At 44.4% G+C, this 23,549-nt stretch overlaps 1 protein-coding gene across 1 annotated transcript in view; it reads left to right on the top strand.

Annotated features, from left to right (window-relative positions):
• Positions 1-23,549, top strand: part of GRK4 (G protein-coupled receptor kinase 4) — a 100,003-nt gene that overhangs the window by 40,175 nt on the left and 36,279 nt on the right. The window contains exons 6-12 of the mRNA XM_012557595.2: positions 5,129-5,208; positions 6,959-6,963; positions 11,401-11,494; positions 12,549-12,641; positions 13,815-13,878; positions 16,982-17,122; positions 20,491-20,681. Of these exons, the coding sequence (XP_012413049.2) occupies positions 5,129-5,208; positions 6,959-6,963; positions 11,401-11,494; positions 12,549-12,641; positions 13,815-13,878; positions 16,982-17,122; positions 20,491-20,681 (668 nt within the window). The remainder of the gene's footprint in view (positions 1-5,128; positions 5,209-6,958; positions 6,964-11,400; positions 11,495-12,548; positions 12,642-13,814; positions 13,879-16,981; positions 17,123-20,490; positions 20,682-23,549) is intronic.

The raw sequence follows: 23,549 nt of genomic DNA, 5'->3' as shown, positions 1-23,549 counted from the left end.
GGACCGGGCAGGGTTTCATTTTGTGGTACATTGTATCGCTGTGTTGGAATTGACTCGATGGCACTTAACAACAACAGTCCTTATGGAAGCAGACTGCTACATCTTTCTCCCACAGAGTGGCTGGTGGGTGTGAACGATAGACCTTTCGGTTAGCAGCTGGGCACCTAACACTGCGCTGTCAGGGCTCCTGAGCAAGGCTTAGAAAGGGGCAAGTATTCCTCTTAAAGGTAGATTTCTGGCCGAGTGGGGCATGCCTCAGAGTTCCAGGGGGTAGAATATAGATACAAATTTTAATTTAGTGAGTTATATTTGCTAAGCTGCTGTATTTTAAGAATTTAGGGCCCTACAATTCTTCTTTATTTTAAAAATGACTTAACTGCATTGTTGAAAGTCTGTTTTGGGTTTAGAACTTCTGATATAATCATGATACTCACTAGTTATTAGTGACAGTCACGTTTATTGAGGTGGCAATTTTGGTTTTTGGGGTTTTTTTTGACAGTAGTTATATGCGTTCATAAATAATACCTGATCATTACCCCTCTGATTGTACTTTGATAAGTTATTACAAGTTCTTTGAGCTTCTTGAGTGGAGAGCCTGCATCTAATCCGTTTCCCCTTCGTGGCAGCTGGCGTGGTTATTTGTTCTGTTTCCTGCTCAGTGTTTCTTGACTAAATTAATGGCGTCTATGTCAGTCAGGGTTCAACTAGAGAAGCAGAACCAGTAGGAGGTATATATGGTGTATATATATGTGTATATATATATGGGGCCCTGGTGGCATAGTGATTAAGAGCTCGGCTGCTAACCAAAAGGTTGGCAGTTCGAATCCACCAGCCACTCCTTGGAAACCCTATGGGGCAGTTCTCCTCTGTCCTGTAGTTAGAATCGACTCGACAGCAAAGGGTTTGGTTTTATGTGTGTGTGTGTGTGTATATATATATATCCTTATTATATATATGATAAGGCATTGGCTTACGTGATTGTGGGGGCTGGCTGGGCAAGTTCGGAATCCACAGGGTAGGCCGTCAGGAAGGTCAGGTTGGAACTCGCGGGCATGGGCTGAAGCTGCTCCACAGGTGGAATTTCTTCTTCTTCAGGGAAGCCTCAGCTCTACTTTTAAGGCCTTTCAACTCATTGAATCAGGCCCACCTAGATCATCTAGGATAATCTCCCTCTTAAAAATAGCTGATTATGGACTCTGATCACATCTACCAAGTACCTTCACAGCAACACCTAGAAGAGTGTTTGACTGAGCATCTGGGAAGTATAGCCTGCCAAGTTGACACGTCAGAAAACCATAACATGCTGGAAAACTTGGCAACAGGCAGGCAGAAACTGGTGATGGTTGCACAACGTGATTAATGTGATTGGTTACAGAGCTGTACGTGTACAAAACGTTGAGTTGACAAGTGTTGTTTTTTGTACATATATACTTTGCAACAATTAAAGAAAAGACCATAACAACATCAGACTGCCTTCATTCCCATCAGTTGTATGCTATGCTGTATCCAGAAATCCCAGAACCTCAGTTTGAAGGTTCTTTTAGCTACTAGTCATTGTAAGCACAATGCCTTTGAACGTAGCATGGGAAATTGTTCTGACCAGCTCGTCAGCCTGGTGGTTGTCAGCCTGTGTTGGGCGTGTGAAGGACCTGGAGTGAAATGTGAGGCTGGACTTTATCTCTGAGCCCTTTTCATGTGGTCAGTATATCAGCCTCCTTCAGCCTCCGGCCTGTGGCTTCACTGCTCTTCCAATGCCCTCTAATTGCAGAATCCAGTGGCTTCAGTTGAGGCATCATGCTTGAATCTCCTTGTCTGTTGACTCGCCCCTTCTTGAAATTCTCTTGTCCAGACTTTTGTGATCACCCCTCTGGTTGTCTTTTTCTCTTACCAGTTCTTTTCCAGTTCTTCCTTGCCTACCCTCTCTGTTTGGATATTGATCAGGTTTGCTCTTGACGCCTCCCTCCTTTCAGCTGTGTATCATCATCCCCTCTTCGATCTCTCACCAGACACGTGTGTGGATGGCTGCTAATCTGGTATCTCAACGTGAGTTTCCTTGTAAGCTCTGCTGTCCAGTTCCATGTGCCTCTTGTCCATTTCCACGTAGATGTTTCATAGCAGCTCTTTCTCAGTATGGCCAAGTCTCTCTTTCCAAAGCAGTCCTAACCGTAGTGTTTCCCATCTCACTTAGTAGGTCATATTCTGCCTGGACACCTAAGCTAAGAACCTGGAGGTTGACTGCCACCCACCCCTCACCTGGCACTTTCTGTTTGCCTGGCCGATTCATGCCGATCCTGCAGGGCTTAGCTTTCAAAGAAGTGTTGGCATGAGCATCTTGACTTCTGTGCAGCCCTCTCTGCCCCTGCTTCCCACCATCACCCCAAGGATGATCCCAGGCACCTCCCTGTGGTTTCTCGTAACAGGCTGTAGACCGCTACTGTGGCATTTCTCTTTTAGCCCTATGTATGACCGTATGCCCAGCACCAATCACTGTGCCTGGTACGTAGTTGGCCCGCAGTACGTGTTGATTTTACAAACTCTTCAAGGCTCAGCCATCACCTAGTCTTCTTTTCATCACCGTGCCACCTCATACAGTGCACCAGATAACACCCTGGATATGGGGAGACTGAGCACACGTCCATCCTCAGGTGGAAGTGCAAGAACGGATGGTTCTACTGGCCAGATTCAGGCAGCATCTGGTAGTGGTATGGCTGTAAAGAGTGATGGAGGCTAGGACTCGTGGGCTGAGCAGGGTTTCCTTATGGAGGGCTGTGGCATAGCAGTGACCGTAAGAGCTTTACCTGAGAATAGCCAAAGCCTCATAACAGGTATGCATTCACGCTGTTAGGACTCATAAAGAGTTCAACAAAGTGGCAGGGTACAAAGACAACACACAAACATCAGTCAGGTTTCTATATATCAGCAACGAGTGAGCAGAAAAGGAAATTAAGGAAACATTACGATTTACAAAAGCATCTAAAAGAATAAAGTATCTAAGAATGAGTTTAACCAGGAAGGCAACAGACTTGTCCACAGTAAACTACAAAACATTATTAAAAGAAGTCAGAGGAGACCTGAACAAAGGGAAGGCCACTCCAGGTTCGCGGGTTGGAAGGCTTGAGATGATTAGTCAATACTACAGTTAGTTTTTAGTGGGATTATTTTCCTGTAAAAATACTCGCAAAGAGGGTTTTTTTTACAGTTGTTAAGAAAGATTTCTCTTTTCTTACGTCTTACTGCAGGGAGTGTACCTCTAAATTGTCATGCCGGCCGCTGGGTACGATCTTGTTCATTGAGGTTCATTGTACTCAGCAGGAAGCCTGTAGTAGAGAGAGCCCTGGGGGGCTTCTGTCTAAGAGGCTGAGTCTGTAACTTCAGTGGCCAAGGACTGTTGTGTAGTCTCCCTAAGAATACGTCCCCTGCTGCCTCATGCGGACTTCTGCATTTTGAAAGTAGTGGCAGTAGGGGATTTGATCAAGTCTCCACCCAGACTAAAGGTCTGTAGCATCATTTGTTTTTCTCACCTAAAACCTCAGTGAAATGTAGGTGGGATCTGCCACCGTTAGCTTGACGGAGATTTTCACCTTTCACAAGCAGGTGGAAGCGATGGAACTGAATACCATGATGGGGCGAGGTGAATAAGTAGGAGGAGAGGAAGTGTAGACAGCGACTATAGACAACTCCTCTGAGAACTGTGCATCCATCGGGCTTCCGGGAAATAGTGCGGTGGCTAGAATAGAATGTAGGGTCAAGGTAGGCTTTGTTTTTTTCCAAACTAGGAGTGGCTCATTTTAAATGAAATCAAGTGTGAAGTAAGAAACATGAAAGGTATGTTGGTGATCATTTAAGCTCCAAGGATAAGTGACATAAAGGTTAGAGTACGGTAGATTAAATTAAACAGCCACCTAATGATCGGTGTGCGGGTATTCCCTTGATTCTGTCCTAAGGTCCATTTTCTAAGCGTGCCCAACCTGTGGAGTGGAGTAGCCCTGGTTTGGTATCTTCCCATCCGGTACACTGAGAATTGTCATCATTATTAGATCAAGTTTTGGTTTATTTGACAAATACAGTGGACTAGATTAAGATACCAAAAAAGCCAAACCAGTTGTTGTTGATTCCGACTCCTGGCGACCCCATGGGATCCACAGCAGAACTGCACTGCACAGGGTTTCCGGTGGCTGACTATTCAGTAGTAGATCGCCAGACCTTTCCTTCGAGGTGCCTCTGGGTGGGTATGAACCACCAACCTTTTGGTTAGTAGCCAAGCGCTTAACCAACCACCACCCAGGGACTCCAGATTAAGATACAAGAATTATTAAATAGGTAACTGTGCCATGTCTTACACTGTCACTAGCTAATATGTGTGTGTGTGTGTGTAATTTTTTTTTTCTCCTTTGATATCAGGTCAAGCAGGTTTGAGATTTGTAGCGTTCCCAAAGTCTCATTGCTTTGCATTTTTCTGGAACATTCTGATAGGGTTTTGGTCTTCCACTGTTAGCTGTCAATCATTTGTTAACCGAGCAGTTAGGATGGGTGAGACGTCTTTTCCTTGAGGCATTAAAAGCCACGCTTGTTTGAGGTGTTTCCTGTGCCAGATGTACTTTTGGGTTAACAGACTAAAACGCTCAGTGCAGCAGGAACAGGCAGATAACAAAGCAGGTTCAGTGGGTTGTTGGGGAGAAAAGACCTCTTTCTATTTTTACTTGGCTTCTCAGGACGAGTGCTGGTTCACAAAGTATTCATTGGAAAATACTGGCCTAATCTCACCTGTAAGCTCTCACGATATTTCCCACTAATAAAATGAGTCTTAAAAAGTAAAAGTAAGCACAACGGAACTCTTAGCTGTGTCTCTCTGAAATGTTAATGCCTAAGAACAGCCCAGTGTGTTTATTTTGTTCCATTTTATAGCCACGTTTATTGGCTGAGAATATAACCTGGCATAGAGAGGATTGTGGAAAGCATTGTCTACTACTGTATTAACCTTCAAGAGCTGTAGATACTTGAGTAAATAGTTAAATGCTCCCTGGTCCTGAGGGTACCCGGTCAACTCAGCAAGGCAGAGTACTTAAAACATCACATAGTCATCGAAGAAGCTTAACTGACAGTTTTCTTTTCTCCCGTCTCTAATCAGGCAGAATATGAAGTGGCCGCTGATGAGGACCAAAGAGATCGTGGACTCAAGGTCTTAGATACATTCTTCAATGAGGAGGTGTGTTTTCTTCTTTGGATGTACAGATCTGTAAACAACTTACTTATAATCCGGTACCAGAGCTGTTTTTATGTACTGGATAAGCCATAACCAATATGTTAAAAGCTTTAATTTCATATAAATGCTTCTCTTCTGCATTTTCCTTTGATTCAGTGGGGAAATCAGCAAGTACATCTCTTAGACAATTGATTCTGCGAATTTAAAAGTTTCTGTGTTCCCTCTTAACAGAATGTAGAATTAGAGAATTTTATTTGCTTCTCTTAGACTAAAACTAGCCCTTTTTTTCCCTAAAATCTTAAACTGGTCTTAGTTTTCATGTTTTTTGATTCTCCAGGCTCCTGGAGCTTGGTTTGTAACTGAGATGAGAGCTGTAGCCGGCTCCCCTTTGCATGACCTCCTTTTGGAGCAAGTTTTGAGTGGCTGGGCGCTCTAATGTAGGGCTGGAAAGCACGGTAACAGCAACGAAGCTGACGCTGTGAATGCCGCTCTGAGCTTGGTGCGTCGAGTACACTATTTAATCTTCTAAAAAAAACCTACGGGATAGATACTATCGTTATGTCTATTTTTATTATCAGACTGTAAAACAGAGTGGTTAAGCGACGTGCCCAAGGTTACACAGCTAGTTGGTGGTGGAGCTGGAATTCAAACATGTAGGGACAGGAGGAAGAGGCCGGCGGTGACACCCAGCAGGCACAGACACACACGGCCAGCCAGCGGATGGCACTGGTGTGATTCAGACCCAAATCAGTTTCCACCCTGATGCCTGTGACCCCTCCCCGACCCCAGCCTCAGTACCATGCCTCAGAGACAGCTCTTTTCACGAGTAGTGATTGTAGGATCTATGTATTGGGAGGACTCCAGTCGGGAGGAGTAGAAGTCTCATCTATCTTGTTCTACCTCTTTTTTTCTTCTTCACCTCTCCTGGAGAAATAACACACAGCAAGGGAGGTCATCAAGAAGAAAGAAAACATTTAAAAAGTAGTCTTGGGGGACGTCATAGCTGTAGAGGAGGAAGGACGGGGCACTCACACGTCTGTGGCTTGGTGATAGTGAGATATGTTTATGGCTGCCTGAAAATGGTGTGACTTCAAAGCCTTTTTTTTTCCCCCATCAATTGGGAACTACCACGTTCTTCTGCTTCTCAACATGACTGTCCTGCCCTTGTGTTCTACGGAGTAACTAACTAACCAATAAATAATTCACATCATCATTGTAATTTTTCTTTCTTCTTTTTTTTCTTTTCTTTAAAAGCGACAACAATAGCAAAAACTCTTTCTTTTGCATACCAAAAAGGGAGCTCCTTGAGGTCACTTACTCAAACTTCAACAATCCAGAATACCTAAAACACTAAAAGTAAGGCAAGATTGTATGTGCTCGTCCTTGCATGTATTTATCCATTCATTCATTCAGTTCATATATTTTGTGCATTTGTTATGTGTCTGGCATAGTGCTAGGTGCTAGGTATAGACTGGCTTACAAAACAGACATGGACCTGGATCTCATGGAACGTTCAGTCTGTAGGGAATGCAAATAAGAAGAAAATGGACAGGGTACACTGTTAAGAGATTAATAGGGAGAACTAGTTAAGGTTTTTTGACACATTGAACACAAATGTTCAAAGACCAGATGAGTTGTGGGATGACATCAAGGACATCATACATGAAGAAAGCAAAATGTCATCAAAAGACAGGACATATAGAAAAGACATAAATAGATGTCAAAAAAGACTCTGAAACTTGCTCTTGAACATAGAGCAGGTAAAGCGAATGGAAGAAATGATGAAGTAAAAGAGCTGAACAGAAGATTTCAAAGGGCAGCTTGAGAAGACAAACTAAAGTATTATAATGAAATGTGCAAAGACCCGGACTTAGAAAACCAAAAGGGAAATGCTCAGCATTTCTCAAGCTGAAAGAACTGAAGAAAAAATTCAAGCCTCAAGTTACGTTATTGAAGGATTCTACAGGGAAAATATTGAATGACACAGGAAGCATCAAAAGAAGATGGAAGGAATACGCAGAGTCACTGTACCAAAAAGATTTGGTTGATATTCAGCCATTTCAGGAGGTAGCATATGATCAAGAACCAATGGTATTGAAGGAAAAAGTCCAAGCTGCACTGAAGGCACTGGCAGAAAACAAGATTCTAGGAATTGACGGAATACCAACTGAGATATTTCAACAAATGGATGCAGAGCTGGAGGGGCTCAGTCATCCATGCCAAAAAATGTGGAAGACAGCTACCTGGCCCACTGACTGGAACAGATCCATGTATGTGCCCATTCGAAAGAAAGGAGATCCAACCAAATGCAGAAATTATTAAACAGTATCATTAATGTCACACACAAGTAAAATTTTGCTAAAGATCATTCAGAAACGGTTGCAGCAATACATTAACAGGGACTTCCAGAAGTTCAAGCCAGATTCAGAAGAGGACGTGGAACAAGGGAATATCACTGCTGATGTCAGATGGATCTAAGCTAAGAGCAGAGAATACCAGAAAGATGTTTACCTGTGTTTTATTGACTATGCAAAGGCATTCAGCTGTGTGGATCATAACAAATTATGGATAACATTGCAAAGAATGGAAATTCTAGAACACTTAATAGTGCTCATGAGGAACCTGTACATAGACCAAGAGGCAGTCGTTCAAACAGAACAAGGGGATATTGTGTGGTTTAAAATCAGGGAAGATGTGCAGCAGGGTTGTATCCTTTCACCATACTTATTCAGTCTGTATGCTGAGCAAATAATCCGAGAAGCTAGAATATATGAAGAAGAATGGAATGGGGCATCAGGATTGGAGAAAGACACATTAACAACCTGTGATATGTAAATGATACAACCTTGCTTGCTGAAAGCAAAGAGAACTTAAAAGCGCTTAAAAAAACCAAACCAAACTTGTTGCCATGAAATTGATTCTGACTCATAGCAACCCTATAGGACAGAGTAGAACTGCCCCGTAGGGTTTCTAAGCAGCAGCTTGTAGATTTGAACTGCCAACCTTTTGGTTAGCAGCTGAACTCTTTTACTTGATGCACTCACTGATGAAGATCAAAGACTGCAGCCTTCAGTATGGATTACACCTCAACATAAAGAAACAAAAATCCCCACAACTGGACCAATAAGCAATATCATGAGAAGTGGAGAAAATACTGAAGTTGTCAATGATTTCATTTTACTTGGATCCACAGTCAATGCCCATGGAAGCAGCTGCCAAGAAATCAAACGATGCATTGCACTGGGCAAATCGGCTGCAAAAGACCTCCTTAAAGCGGTAAAAAGCAAAGATGTCACTTTGAGGACTACAGTGCGCCTGACCCAAGCCATGGTATTTTCAGTCACCTCAAATTCATGCGAATGCTGTACATTGAGTAAGGAAGACGGAAGAAGAAGTGATGTCTTTGAATTATGGTGTTGGCGAAGAATATTGAATATAGCATGGACTGCCAGAAGAATGAACAAATCTGTCTTGGAAGAAGTACAGCCAGAATGCTCATTAGAAGCAAGGATGACAAGACGTCGTCTCACATACTTTGGACATGTTATCAAGAGGGACCAATCTCTGGAGAAGGACATCATGCTTGGTAATGTAGAGGGTCAGCAAAGGAGAGGAAGACCCTCAACGATGGTCTCAAGCATAGCAACGATTGAGAGGATGGCGCAGGACCAGGCAGGGTTTCATTCTGTTGTACACAGGGTCGCGCTCCGCTCTAGGCTCTTCTTTCTTGGTGGTGGTGAGATTCTCTCTTTCCTGTCTCTAGGATGGCTCATTTTAAGCCCAGCAGAATGTCAAAACTGATCAATCCCTTTGGTGGGCCACAGTTAATTCATTTGTTACATCCTGCCCAGTCACTTGGGTGGGAGTTACAAGAGCATGGCGAGAAAGACCATACAAAAGCGATCCATCACACCACAGCCCCCTAGGTTGGAAGGCATTCAGAATACACAGTGGCCGCAACAATGAAATCAAGCGTACCAACAATTGTAAAAATGGCACAGGACCAGGCAGTGTTTCATTCTGTTGTACATGGAGTTGCCATGAGTTGGAGCTGTGCATTGATCAGTATAGATCAGTGGATCAGCAACAATAAGGGTAGATATATAGATCACTGGAATAGAATTGAGAGTCCAGAAATAAACCCATACATTTATGGTCAATTGATTTTTGACAACAGTGCCAGGACAATTCAATGGGGAAAGAATAGTCTTTTCAACAGATGGTGCCGGGACAACTGGATATCCATGAAAGAATGAACGAAGCTGGACCCCTGCTTAAAATGGATCAAAGACCTAAATGTAAGAGCTAAAACTTAGAAGAAAACATTAGTGTAAATCTTGTGACCTTAGATTAGGCAATGGTTTTTTAGATATGACACAAAAAGCACAAGCAACAAAAGGCAAAATAGATAAATTGGACTTCTTTGAAATTAAAAATTTTGTGCTTTAAAGAACACTATCAAAATTAAAAGGCAACTCACAGAATGGGAGAAAATATTTGCAAATCAAATATCTGATAACGGTATAGTATCTACGGTGTATAAAGAACTATCACAACTCAACCATGAAAAGATTAATGGACAAAGGACTCGAATAGCCATTTCCCCAATGAAGATAAATGGCTAATAAATACCTGAAAAGATGCTCGACATCATTAGTCATCAGGGAAGTGCAAATCAAACCACAATGAAGTAACATCTCATACCCACTAGGGTGGTGAGAATAAAAAAGTCCGGTAATACCAAGTGTTGATGAGGACGTAGAGAAATCGGAACCTTCACACACTGCTAGTGAAGATGTAAAATGGTGCAGCCACTTTGGAAAACAGTCTGACAGCTCCTCAAATGATTAAACAGAGTTACCGTATGATCCAGCAATTGCACTCCTAAAGTGTGTACCCAAGAGATAGGAAAATATGTAATAGCCAAAAGGGGGAACCAACCCAAATGCCCATCAGCTGATGAATGGTTAAGCAAAATGTGCAGTGGAGTATTATTCGGCCCTAAAAAGGAATGAAGTACTGATAGAAAAACGTAGATGAACCTTGAAAGCATTACACTAAGTGAAAGAAGCCAGTCAAAAAGGCGACATGTTATGATTCCGTTCATATGAAATGTCCAGTGTAGGGAAATCCATAGAGACAGACAGTAGATTAGTGGTGTGTCGTCTCATTGTTGTATTTTTTTTTCCCATAGTTTTACTTCCTTGGTGAAATACCTGCTTTGATTTTTAGAAAACACACAGTCTTGCTGTGCGGGTGGCTCTACCACATTCAGAAGTCAGTCTGGAGTGCATCCCTGATTTCTGGTGACAAATGATGTGTCACATTGAACACGATCTGGGTGCTTTTTCAGTGAATCTGGGTAACAGTCTGCCACGTGTTTTCTTTTTCCCGAATCCTCTGGATGAGGGTTAGAGAGAATGGGAACTGGTACCTGGAGTGTCAGGTGTAGAGCCTCTTTGGAGGGCGGTTTCACAGTACATGTCGGTGTTTATAACCATGTGTCCTTTGAGCTAGCAATTCTCATTGTAGGAATCTGTCCTGTAGAAACACAAATGTACGTAGATGTTCATGGCAGTAGTGTTTGCAGTGAGGAAAACTGGCAACTAGAATGCTGAATACCCGAAACCAAACCTGTTGCCATCAAGTTGATTCCGACTCATAGCGACCCTATTGGACCAAGTAGAACTGCCCCATGGGGTTTCCAAAGAGTGGCTGGTGGATTTGAACTCCCGACCGTTTGGTCAGCACCACCACTGTGCCACCAGGGCTCCAGAATATTGAGTAGGGGCAGATAAACCCATCCTCTGGAAACTCATGTAGTCATTAAAGAAGATGCAGTAGCTCTAAGGCATCCAGACACACGTATAAAGCTATATGTATGTTTTCACTATGAGTTAGAATCGACTCAGTGTCAACGGGTTTGGTGTTTTGGTTGGTATGAGGAAAAGAAACTGTATTTCTAAGGGTTTGTTTGTATTTTTACATGTGTAGAACGAGGTTTACAAAGACAGACAGCAGGCCGTGACTCCTGGAGAGTGGGCTGGGGGAGGGTGAAGGTGGCGCTTTGACTCGTTACTTCATGCACTGTGTTTTGGTTTTTTCACAGTAAGCATTAGGTGCTGTAAGTGACTGCCAAATTATACAATCACTAATTGTTATTTTATTTGGTTTGTGCTGGATTAAGACGCCTGAAGCCCATTTACCAGAAATACCTCAGGATGTTATGATAAAATGTAAAGAGAGACTAGAAGAAGATCCTTCCAAAGAACTCTTCGAGGAATGCACTAGGTGAGTGGTTTGTGCCCAGCCCTGCACCTGGTGTCTGCGGCTGAACTCAAGACGGAGGGCTCGCAGGAGGTTGTCTCCAGTAGACAAGCTTATCAGAGAGCTTTCCAAATTAGGAGCGTCCCCTTCACTAGAAAAGGTAAGTGAAGTGTAGTCCTCACACGCTGTCCCTAAAATCCCTTTGCTGGCTCCAGGCCCTCTCTGCTCAGCCTTCCAGAATGCTCGTGTCTAGGATGAAAAGATTCCCGTAAGATGATTTTTTAGACCTAGGCACTCACTGAAAATATCTTTCTCTGGATCTTTGCAACATGGACAGGAAAATTCTAAGCCAGAGCACTTTAACTAAAGTTAGCTTCTTATGGACACAGGAAGAAAAACTGGTTTCTGAGGTGCCCTAGGCCATGTACATGTATGCCAACAGTCAGGGGTCACTCATTCCTCACTCTGCACGTATTTGTTGTGGGCCCCTTCTATGTCAGGCACGCTTCTGACAGCACAGAGCAAAACAATAAATCCTGCTGACTTGAGTTTACATTCTTACACACCTCAAACAAAAATAAACCTGTTGCCGTGGAGTCAACTCTGACTCATGGTGACCCTCTGTGTTACAGAGTAGATCTGCTCCATAAGGTTTTCTTGGTTGTAATCTTGACAGAAGCAGATCACCACGTCTTTCTTCTGCATACACACACACACACACACACACACAGACACACAGACACACACACACACACACACACACACACACACACACCCCTTGGATGCATTTTAAACTGTGGTCTTTCTACTGATAGGTTATTTTAATCAAGTAGGTATTTCGCTGACGTCCACATACGTCAAATAGAACCCTCTGACTTTGGGAGGGTGAGTGATTTCTTTGGAATTTTGCCTCCTGTTTTCACTGATACCATTAGAAAACTAGTGTGGAATTCTCTTTATATATCAGATTGCTGTGTAATGATTCAGTCTCCCATATCCAGTGGTAATTAATGCACTCAAACACAGTTTTCATATTGTAATGCAATACTTGTATAATTGCATAAAATCTCTTTTCTAGGATTGTCCATAACTATTTAAGTGGAAAACCATTTGAAGAATACCAGGAAAGCTCATATTTTTCTCGATTTTTACAGTGGAAGTGGCGGGAAAGGTATGGTCTAATTTAAAATGCAACGAAACAAGTAATAACGTCTCATAATGCATACTAATTGATTTATACTTTTCCATCTGTCAAAAATGCTGTTGGAAATCTTGGGTTGTGTGTGATATTTTTGTACAGAAATTATTAATAGTACAGGTAGTCTCCAACTTACGACGGAGTTCCGTTCTGATGACTCCATTGTAAGTCAGTTCTGATGTAAATTGAATACCTTTTTTTTTTTTTAGTTTTCATTATTACTGCCTTTTATTATCAGTATCTTTATAAATCTGATCTTTGAACGCCTGCAAGTGAACATCTGAGAATGCTAACATCAGCAAATTGCATGCTTCAACATTGCCTGTAGTACCTATTGCTAACGATAAGATGTACAAAAAAACACAGATGGTCCTAAATGTGATCCTTTGTAACTTGAATATGTCATAAATCAGGGACTACGTGAATAAAATTTTTTCTGATTCAGTTGATTCTTTTAAATGGCAGCTGGCCCTGTTGGTGTGATAGACAATAACATACATCTGAGATTTGCAGTAACATCATACAACGCAGTGGGTGAGACCTTGCAGCCTCAGCCCTAGCTCTGCCTCTTACTAGCTGTGTGGCCTCAGGCAACTTACTTCACTTACTTGAGCTGAAGCTCCTTGCTCTGTGAAATAGGGGTATTATAGAATCTACCCTATCGAACTGTTAATGGGATCACCTGAGAAATGTGTGTAAAGTGCTTAGCACAGTGCCTGCTGGACAAAATAAGTGCTGAAAAATGTTAGCTGCCACTGTTTTTAGTGTTATCATCATCATACAATTATGGCAATCATTACAATTATTATTGATGGATGAAATTTCCAGTTCAAGTTCATACATTTATTTTGAGACGTTGGGGTTAGGTGTAAACATCTTCTTTGAGGTTCCTTTTTCCAAGGACAGCGTGCTGTCTGTATGTCACTTTGCTCCACAGCATTCTGACAGGTTCAGGAAGGTAGAGCTGTTAGCATAGTTGAGAATATGCATGTGTCACATACAGAAACATCTCATAGTGTGGGCTGGTTGAAGGCCTGTGTTTGGTTAGTAAGGAGAATTGGACCAGGCTTTCCACTTTTAACCTAACAATGCAATGTGAGGCCTGAAACCTTTTCTTTCTTTTTTTTTTTTTTTTTAACTGATTAGGCAACCAGTAACAAGGAACACATTTAGACATTACAGAGTTCTAGGAAAAGGCGGATTTGGAGAGGTGAGTAATATGTGACCAGTTCTGCACAGTGCTTCTAAGTAACTAGACAGCCAGGTAATTAAAAGATACTATCTTCAGATAAGGTGTCAACTTGACCAATACATTCATTTCCTTGCTCTGCATCTTGGGAATAATGTTTTAGTCAGTCATGAGAATTAAGATTGAATGTTGAGCAAAAAGTCCTTTGCTACAAACTTTAAAAAACTTCATTATTTTTTGTGACTTATCTTTTGCTGCATATTTCATTCAGAAGCTGTTTTCCCTTGTCCAGTGTTGAAACTCCAAGGATTAACAGTTTGTCCTGATTCAGAAGATTATCCTGATTCCATGTGGTGGAGTTGCTATTATTCCGTTTCTATAACTTGATGAACTTTGAGGAATAGCCTAAAATTTTATGTAATGCAGAGTATATAATTAAATATGCTTACTTAACTTTGTGTATATGTGTGTGTATATAAATATACACACACACATCACACCTACATGAAAAGGTGTTAGAAAATATGTAAATTCGGGGAAATCCTACATAAACTACGCACAAATTCATGAGAGATACTCTTTAAATGTGGCTGTCCTAGGCCACTGTAGCAGGTGGACAGAGAGCAGCATGTGATTTTGTTTTAAGTGATTTAAAGAAGTGTTAATTACCTCATTAACTATCTGGAGTGACCATATTTGGTTCAAGAGCCAGGAGAGTCATTGAGGGGGCCGACACTGTATGTCTAAGTCAGAAACAGGTTACACTGCCTGGGTGTGATTTCAGTCATACCTGCTCCCAAATTCCAATTCAAAGCCAAAGCTACCAGCATTCCGTTAGAAATTAGTTAGAAAATGGCCCAAGAGATACCTCACTATAGGTGGGATCTGTGATACATTTGTAGTTTGACATGGTAAGAAACTGGCCAGTATAGTCGTTATTTCAGGAAAGTTAGCAGTGTTGTGCCTTTTACAAAGTTCTGGGGACGTTTCAGAATATTCCACCCCTCTTTGTGTTCTTTAAGAAGTCCATCCCCTGTAGAATACTTCCCGGAGTAGGAAAGTCATTTTCTCCCTTCAAATCATGCTGTTTTGCCTTTCACGGTTTCCAAGTACAGACTCCGATTTTGTCAGATAATAGAGGAAAAAAAGTTTCGGGGATATGAGCCTCCTATTTATGAAAGAATGAAGTTCTAATTATAGCCGTATATAATGTTTACAAATGTGCTTAGTAGGAGCATGCTAACAAATTTTAACTGGAAGTCTTGTGAAAGACTTGGTGTATTTGTGATTTTATAGTTTACTTCTAACACATTTACTTGTGTTTCCAAACAAACAATTGGATGGAGGCGTAGGAACGGTGGTTTTCCACAGACTTGTTCTGCACGTGCTGTAACTCTCTCTTAAGACCTAGAGAGGGACGTGCATTCCATTCTCTCTCCTGAGCGCCTGTCAGGAGGAGCCCTGCCGGCCCTACCGCAGAGGCATTTTCAGTGCCCTTTACGTCAGAATTCCAATCTTGTGTTTACTTTTCCACAAATACTAGCACCAGAATCTTCTAGTGGGTTTGAAAGGACAAGCATGCTAGTCTTACGTTGTTAAAGATAATTCTTTTGCCTATGCTTTAAGTTTTGCAAAATAGATTTGTAAGGCACTGAGGCAAGAGCAGTGGAGGGGAACTGGGTAGGCCTCTCTGTTTTCATGGCTTTAGAGGCAGTATCCTACAGTGGAAAGAGCATAAACTTTGGAGTAGAGTGGACCGGAGTTCAAATCCCAGTGTGTCACTTCCTAGCTGTGTAATCTCGGGTGACCAGTCTTGACCTCTCAGGGCCCGAGTTTCCTCATGCTCATTCAGGGTAATATACACCTTCACTGTGTTGTAGTGAGGATTAAAAGAGAATTTGTATCTAGCTGTGTGCACAGTGCCTGGCGCCCTCACTGCCTCTCTCTTTCCTCTCCAGAAGGATGGGATTCTCCTTGTCTTGGCAGTTCCACTTGTAAGAATTTATCCTAATGGTAGAGAGAGATGCGAGGATTTATGTGAGACTTAATGGTATGAAAATGAGTAAATCCATCTTAGAATAGTCATATGATCGAATACTATGCTATAAAATCATTTAAAAAATCATTTTAGAAGAACATTTAATGATCGGAAAATAGCCACTATAAAATTAAAAAAGGAAGTTATAAAGTAGTAGCTATTCTATGAAATAAGCCCAGTTTTGCTGGGGAGAGGGCAAGGTATATGTTCCTATACAAAGGTAGACGTAGAAGCATATACAGCAAAAGGTTCATGATGGTTATCTTGGGGTTATAGGTGAGTTGTTTTCATCTTTGTCTTTATTATTAATACTTGCAGCGTTTTCCACAATGAACTCTGTAGTTTACTTTTACCATCAAAATTATTTTATTGTTTGAATTAAATTATATTATGTCTTGCATTTACTTTTAAAGTTATCTGGTGTGTGTGTGTGTGTGTGTGTGTGTGTGTGTGTGTGTGGTGTGTGGAGTAGGTGGGAGTCAGATGAGACAAGACTGGTCCTATCTTGGTAACTATGGAAACTGGTTGATGCATACATGGAAGCTCATTATACTATTCTCTCCACTTTTGTATGTTTACAATTTTTCATAATGTAAAATTAAATAATATATAAATTTTACTTGAAGAACTAACTAAATACAATAAAGGTAAAAAGTCTGTGAGTTCTGTGAAATATATTTCCTCATATTCTTGAACTCTTCTCTTTAAAAAAATGAAGAATCTCTTAGGTTTCATGTTTTAAAACTTTTGCTGTTTCACAAAAACTAAAATAGACATAGGAGACGTATTTGAGTTAAGCAGATGCACCATGACCCCATGTGAGCAACAAGTGATGTTTGTAGACTGTCTCAGAGTTTCTCAAGTGCAGCATCGTACTCACTCGTTCTCACGGCAACCCTCTGCATGTCGTCATCCTTTTAGGGAGACGGAAGAGCCGACTCACGCACCCCAGTCCTCCACACTGACACCATCTTAGCCCGTCAGGAGCTGTTGCTGGTCTTTACCGTAGAGAAAACTCGTTTCTGTTTTTAGCCTAAGGAACGTGAGGTGTATATGAACCTCCCCCCCGCCTTTATTTTAAATTAGGTGTGTGCCTGTCAAGTGCGAGCTACAGGAAAAATGTACGCCTGTAAGAAACTGGAGAAAAAGAGGATAAAGAAGAGGAAGTGCGAAGCTATGGCTCTGAATGAGAAGACGATCTTAGAGAAAGTGCACAGTAGATTTGTAGTGAGTATCTGCGTTGCGTCTGCACCGTATATTGCCTGGTAAGTAGCGCTTGTGTCTGAAGACCCCCTGCTCAGCTGCCTTGCTCCCTTCCCTGGGCCCTCGAACCTGTGTGGGCCGTCACTTAGTTGCTGTGGGGTTTTGGTGTCTGCTAATGTCAACAGGTGCTGGTTTTGTCTTTAGCCCCAGCCCTCTTCTTTCCTTCCTACGTCTTACTGGAGACCCAACACCGCGGCGTGCCCCTGCTTCCACGTTCTCATTTAAGTCTGTCGTTGTCCACCATTGTCAGTGCCAGCCCGTGACTCGTCACACCTTCAAGCTTACACAGTGCCGTCCAGTCCCCACAGTCCCGTTGGTGTTGACTGTTGAGGTTCCTGGCCCTGGGACAGCCCAGACCCTCCCCATGTGTTCATCCTTCAGTTGGCCACCAGCCTCATCCTGAGCCCGTCCCCCCGCCCATGGCCACCTGCTGCTCAGACCCGTGGGGGGCACCCTGACTTTGATATGCTTAATGACACTTTTCTCACCCTCTCACTTGGGCCTCCTCTCTTTGGCCCCGACACTTTTCTGTCTTTCTCCTCTTCTGTCACTTGGCAGGCTTTCCGCTCTGCTCTCAGAGTCTCCCAGGTGTACGGAGCCTCCAGCCCACCTTCAAAGTTTCAGGTTTGGATTCAGCATCGAGCGGACCGCTAAGAATCTGAAGAGCTGGTCCAGGCTTCAGGCTGTCCGTTCTGTAGTGGGAGTTCCGTCTCCAAACCTAGCTTCTCCCCATCTAATTTCATAGTGCCTGCAGTATCTACTGGAATATGAAGGTCTGCTTGGACAGAGCATGAAAGATAGTTTTGAAATGACTTGTAGTGTTCCCGTCATCACTTATTTCTCGGTACTTAGGCCAGCTGCTTTGTTCTGGGGGACTGAAGTTCTAAAATGATGTGCTTTCACAGCCGTCACCTGACTCCTCCAGCAAAGGTTTACGTCTCGGTCCTCGGCACAATTACGTGAAAATCTTTCATCTTCGGAGTTGCTTTGAGCATTTTTGTGTAACAGCTCCGAAGCACGGGGATCCGTGATCTAGCTTGATGAAAGGCACAGAAATAGGAGTTTTTTGGTTTCTGTATTCTTGGCCTCTTCTAAGGAACCTAGAAAAGTTTGCCTTCGTCTTGATTCTGTTTCTTCTCCCGCTTACAGCCAACCGGCAGGCCCTAGGACACATTCACCCTCTCTTCTCTGTCGCTGTCGCCTCTCCCCTGAGCTGACACACTTCAGACTGAGCTCCCCAGTTCTTCTGGGCCCCTGCCAGTCTGCTGTCCACACAGCACTAAAAGGGATCTCTTGAAGATTTCAGGGATGTCATTCCACTTTCCCCATGACAATCTTCCATGGCTTTCCATCGCTCTAAGAGTAAACCACACCCTCTGCTTGGGCCTCCCAGACGCTGGGTGACCGGGCTTCTGCACTCGCTGCCACCGTCGCATGCCAAACACTTCCACTGCAGGGCCTGCGGGCGGCTTACTGGTCTGCCTGGAGCAGATCACTCTGTCTTCAGTCATCATGCTCAGACATTTTCTTTGTATTCATTCGTTTATCATCTGTCACCTGCCCTGACCACCCCACCACTGCACTAGGGCGGAGGTCCTGAGGGTCTTGTTTTCTGCTGTATCCCCAGCGCCTAGGACAGCTCCTGGCACAGTAGAAGGTTCTCAGTATTAATTTAATATTTGTTGAATGAGTGAATGAATTTTCACTAGAGGGAGAAAGTAAGGGATCCTTGTTAATTGATAATCCGGGGCTGGGGAAGGACTAGCCACAGATTCCTTGCTGTTTAATTGTCTGTTACATGCCCAGCCAATAGGCATGGTTTGCAGTGGGCGACCTTCGTAGAGGCTGCATTTCTTGGAAACTTCACTCTTTCCTCCGTTTTCATTCCCATCAGTGTCTACTCGCAGCTCGCAGCCCTTCTCTCTTGCTGTTTAACACGTCGTGACCAAATTGGGGTTATTCCAGGAATGAAAATCAGTGAGTGTAATTTCACAGTAGCAGAATCAAGGACAAAAACTATGTGATCATCTCAGTAGCTGGAGAAAAGCATTGGGTAAAATCCAGTGCCCATCTGTGATTAAAACCACTAAGCAAGGTAGGAATTGAAGGGAGCCTCCTTCAGAAGCATCTAGCCCACCTCAGGCTTTGTGGGGACACGCTGGAACCCTCTCTGCAGTCTGGAATGAGGCCAGGGTGTCTCCTGTCACCATTTCTGTCCACCAGTATTCTGCAGGGTCTAGCCGTGCAGTAGGAAAAGAAAAAAAAGTAAAAAGGGTAAGGAAAAAAGCAAACCAAACAGGTAAAATTGTTGTTTTCAGACGTGATTATGTAGCAGACAGTCCATGACTTTCTAGATAACTTAGAATTTAGCCAAGCCACACACAATTAGAAAATGAAAAATTTAAATGATACCACTTATAATAGCATCAGAAAACATCAAAATCTAGGGGAAAAACTCTAACATAGCGACCCTCTGGGACAGAGTAGAACTGCCCCGTAGGGTTTCCAAGGCTGTCATGTTTATGGAAGCAGACTGCCACATCTTTCTCCCACGAAGTGGCTGATGGGTTCAAACTGCCAACCTTTCAGTTAGCAGCCAAACGCTTAACCACTGCGCCACCAGGGCTCGTTAGTGACGCTGTAAATAGATGTTTATATTAGCCGTTTGGATATCCTCTTTTGTGAAATGCCTGCTCAGGCTTGTTGTCCATAGGGTTGCTGTGAGCCGAAATCGACTTGACAGCACACAACAAGGATAACAATACACATATAATAAGTATGAGAAGCGTCCCCCATACTTGCATATACAGAGAAACGCAGGTTAAAATCACAGCGAGACACCACTGCGCCCCCAGGAGCGTGGCTGAAGACTCGAACCTTGGCAGGGCGTCAGGAGGACATGGAGCAGCAGGAGCGCTCTTGCCTTGCTGGTGGCAGTGTAAGTGTGTGCTGAGCGCGTTTGAGTGGGGGTTACTGGCGGCCCAGTGATGGGAGCGTAGCTTCAGGGTCTTTGTGAAGCTTTCCACCTGCTCACTCGGTGAAGTTTAGACAACAGTCTCTCTCCTTTGGACACACAGCTTCTGGGTACAGACCTTCATACTGGGCCACGTTGCTTGACGCACGGGGCTGGTGTCCTTTGCTGACGGGGTCTGTCGACAGGTACGGGCAGGAGAAGGACCTGCTGTGTATAGTATGTATCCCAGAAGCATCTAGTAGTTGGATGTTGTAATCATGGTCTAACGCAGATTGTTTGAATATTGTCAGCGGCGGAGTCAAGCACAGATGAATGAGCAGGTTTCTGTGTTTTGTTTGTATGCCGCTCCTGTCTTCAGGTTAGTTTATCCTACACGTACGAGACCAGCGATGCCTTGTGCTTGGTGCTGACCATCATGAACGGAGGGGATCTGAAGTTTCACATTTACAACCTGGGCAGTCCTGGCTTTGAGGAGCACAGAGCTGTGTTCTATGCTGCAGAGGTGTGCTGCGGCTTGGACGATTTACAGCGGGAAAGAATTGTGTACAGGTGAGCATGGCGCGAGCTGGCGATGCGTGTGAGCCTTGAAGCCTGGGCCTGCGGTGCCCTCAGCTCCCAGACGGCCCACACGGCTGCTCAGGGGCCTGGGCGGGAGGCAGCGGGAGAGGCCCCGCTTCAGCCAGTCCTGAGGGCGTGGTCACTCACGCTATTGGAAATACGGCCCATTGGAGGTCAGCCTTAGTCTTTTTAGTTTCTCTTCCAAGGTTAATTTTTATTCACTCTCTAGTAAATAGTCTTCTTAAAGCGGGAGTTTAGTTTTCACTTGTTCATTTGACCGAATAAAGGGACATGGTACTGTTCACGTAAGCATGAGAAGAACCTGCTTCCGGGATTCTTAGATATTCTGGCAGTTCTTCTAAGGATAGCTGTTAGGTCCCAACAAAATAATAACATGCCAATTAATTGACTTAAGTCTATAATATTTATTTTGCGTCTTAGAATTCAGTAAAGAAAATAAACTTAATAGTTCTCAGGATTACTTTAGCGCGATCAGTGATTTAGTTTTAGGAAGAAGCCATCCCCCGCGCCCCCATCCCTGGAGCCCCCGGGTTCCGACCGTCTTCCCAGCCGCCCTCCCCGGGCCATGTCACCCTCCTGTGGTTCATCTGCCAGCCACATGCAAGTCTTTCCCTCGCTGGTGTTTCTTTCCTGTTGCCATCGAGGTGATTCCAACTCATGGTGGCCCCACGTGTTTCAGAGTAAAACTGCTCTCTGGGATTTTCTTGGCTGTAATCTTTATGAAGCGGATCGCCAGGCCTTTCTTTTGCAGTGGCGCAGAGTGGGTTTGAACTGCCAACCTTTAGGTTAACAGACGTGTGTAAACCAATTGGTGTTTCTAGCCTCACCCTTTCGCCTAAACTCCTGACGGAGAGGCGTCTGTGTGCCCTCTGTTTGGGTCCTCTGCTCTCACTTGGTCATCAGCTCTTACTTTATTTTCTAGGGCTGCTGACTTAGTTCCATGTCTTCATTAGGCCCCTGGCAGGCAGAATCTTCTGACCTGCCTCCCTACCGCCAGTCTCAGCCCACTCCCCCCTCCATGCACCGTGGCATGCCTTTCTGACATGCGGATCTGATCCTGTGGCCCTGTGTGTCTCCCTGTCACCTTCTAAGCCAGCCTCTCCTGACTTCTCATGATGCAGAGCCTGTTTCTCCAGCCCGTGTCCTGCTGCCCCCAGGTGGGGACCCGCGCTCCTGTACCCGTGTCCTGCTGCCCCCAGGTGGGGACCCGCGCTCCTGTACCCGTGTCCTGCTGCCCCCAGGTGGGGACCCGCGCTCCTGTACCCGTGTCCTGCTGCCCCCAGGTGGGGACCCGTGCTCCTGTACCCGTGTCCTTATAGCCCCCAGGTGGGGACCCGCGCTCCTGTACCCGTGTCCTTGCAGCCCCCAGGTGGGGACCCATGTTCTTGTTGTACCCATGTCCTTGCAGCCGCCAGGTGGGGACCTGCGCTCGTGTACCCCTGTCCTTAACAGCCCCCAGGTGGGGACCCGCGCTCCTGTACCCGTGTCCTTGCAGCCCCCAGGTGGGGACCTGTGCTCTTATACCCATGTCCCTGCAGCCCCAGCCTCTCACACTCCCTCATGTCTTTCTGCTCAGCACGCACTCTTTTCCTCTGCAGGACACCTTTCTTCACTGCAGCCCTTCTCTGTCATCTTGAGAATCTGCGGCTCATCCTTGACCACGTGCACAATGAAGGGCCCCTGGCCCAGACTGGAAGAGTATGGGGCTCCCTCCTCACAGCTTCAGAGTCCTTTGAACTTTGTCCCACTCTTGGGCTGATCAAGCTAGATGGACGACTTCTTAGAAGTCCTTTATCTTATTCATCCTTATTCTGATGAACTTTGACTTGTATTTATCTTCCATATCCCAGAGCCAAGGTCAGTATCTCTCAAGGACCAAGATACCAGGTTGGTCAATGGGGCTTAACCTTGAAAACTTGAGCAAGGATTGCTTCTTTGAGAACGATGCCCCTAGAAACAGTTCCATGTGGATAGAGACTGGTGGGACCGAGCATGGAACGGGCCTGTCTTCCTCCTGCAGACTGGTGCCAGAGATTTGTCACAGGTTCTCACAGCCACGCCCTCTCTTCTTGCTTCCAGTCTCAGGACGCGTTGCTGGATTGGCAGGACCATTTCCTGTTTGCCTCCTTTAGCCTCTGGCTCCTGCTGGCACTCAGGCTGCAGCGGGGATTGGCAGGAAGCTATCCTTTTTGCTGACTGTGATGGTTAAGAGTGTGTGTCAGCTTGGCTGGGCCATGATTCTCAGTGTTTATATGTGATCACTCCCATGATGGAATCTGCTGTGAGTAGCCAATCAGTGGAAAGGAAGTTTCCCTGGGGGTGTGGCCTGCGTCTGAATATAAGCAGACATTCTGGCTTTTTGCTTGCTCTGGATCCTGCAGCTGGCTCCTGTTCATCTGACCCCCGGTTCTTGGGACTTGGGCTGTCAGCTTATCTGCCAAACTTGGCATTCGTTGATCTTCACAGCCTGTGAACCCAGCCCTGAACTCTGACCTGCCGATCTTGGGTTCGCCAGCCCCTGCAGCTACGTGAATCAGGAGAAACCTTGCAGTCTTGCCTGCCAATCTTGGAATTCATCGACCTTCACAGGTTGTGAGCAGAAGTCCTGCTCTCCGACCTGCCGATCTTGGGCTAGCCAGCTTCTTCGGCTGCGTGAACTGCGAGAGGCCTCTACCCTGATCCACGGACTTGGGATGTTCTGGCCTCTACAATCGTGTGAGCTGTTTCCTTGATGTGAATCTCTCTTTGTATATATTTATACACTTTACTGGTTTTGCTTCTCTAGAGAACCCAGTCTAAGACAGAATTTGGTATCAGGAGTGGGGTGCTGCTCTATCA

This window comes from Trichechus manatus, unplaced genomic scaffold, assembly GCF_000243295.1.
Source record: "Trichechus manatus latirostris isolate Lorelei unplaced genomic scaffold, TriManLat1.0 scaffold00111, whole genome shotgun sequence".
Classification (NCBI taxonomy): Eukaryota; Metazoa; Chordata; class Mammalia; order Sirenia; family Trichechidae; genus Trichechus; species Trichechus manatus.
Note: the sequence above shows the minus strand (reverse complement) of the source record. Positions and strands in the feature narration are given on the sequence as shown.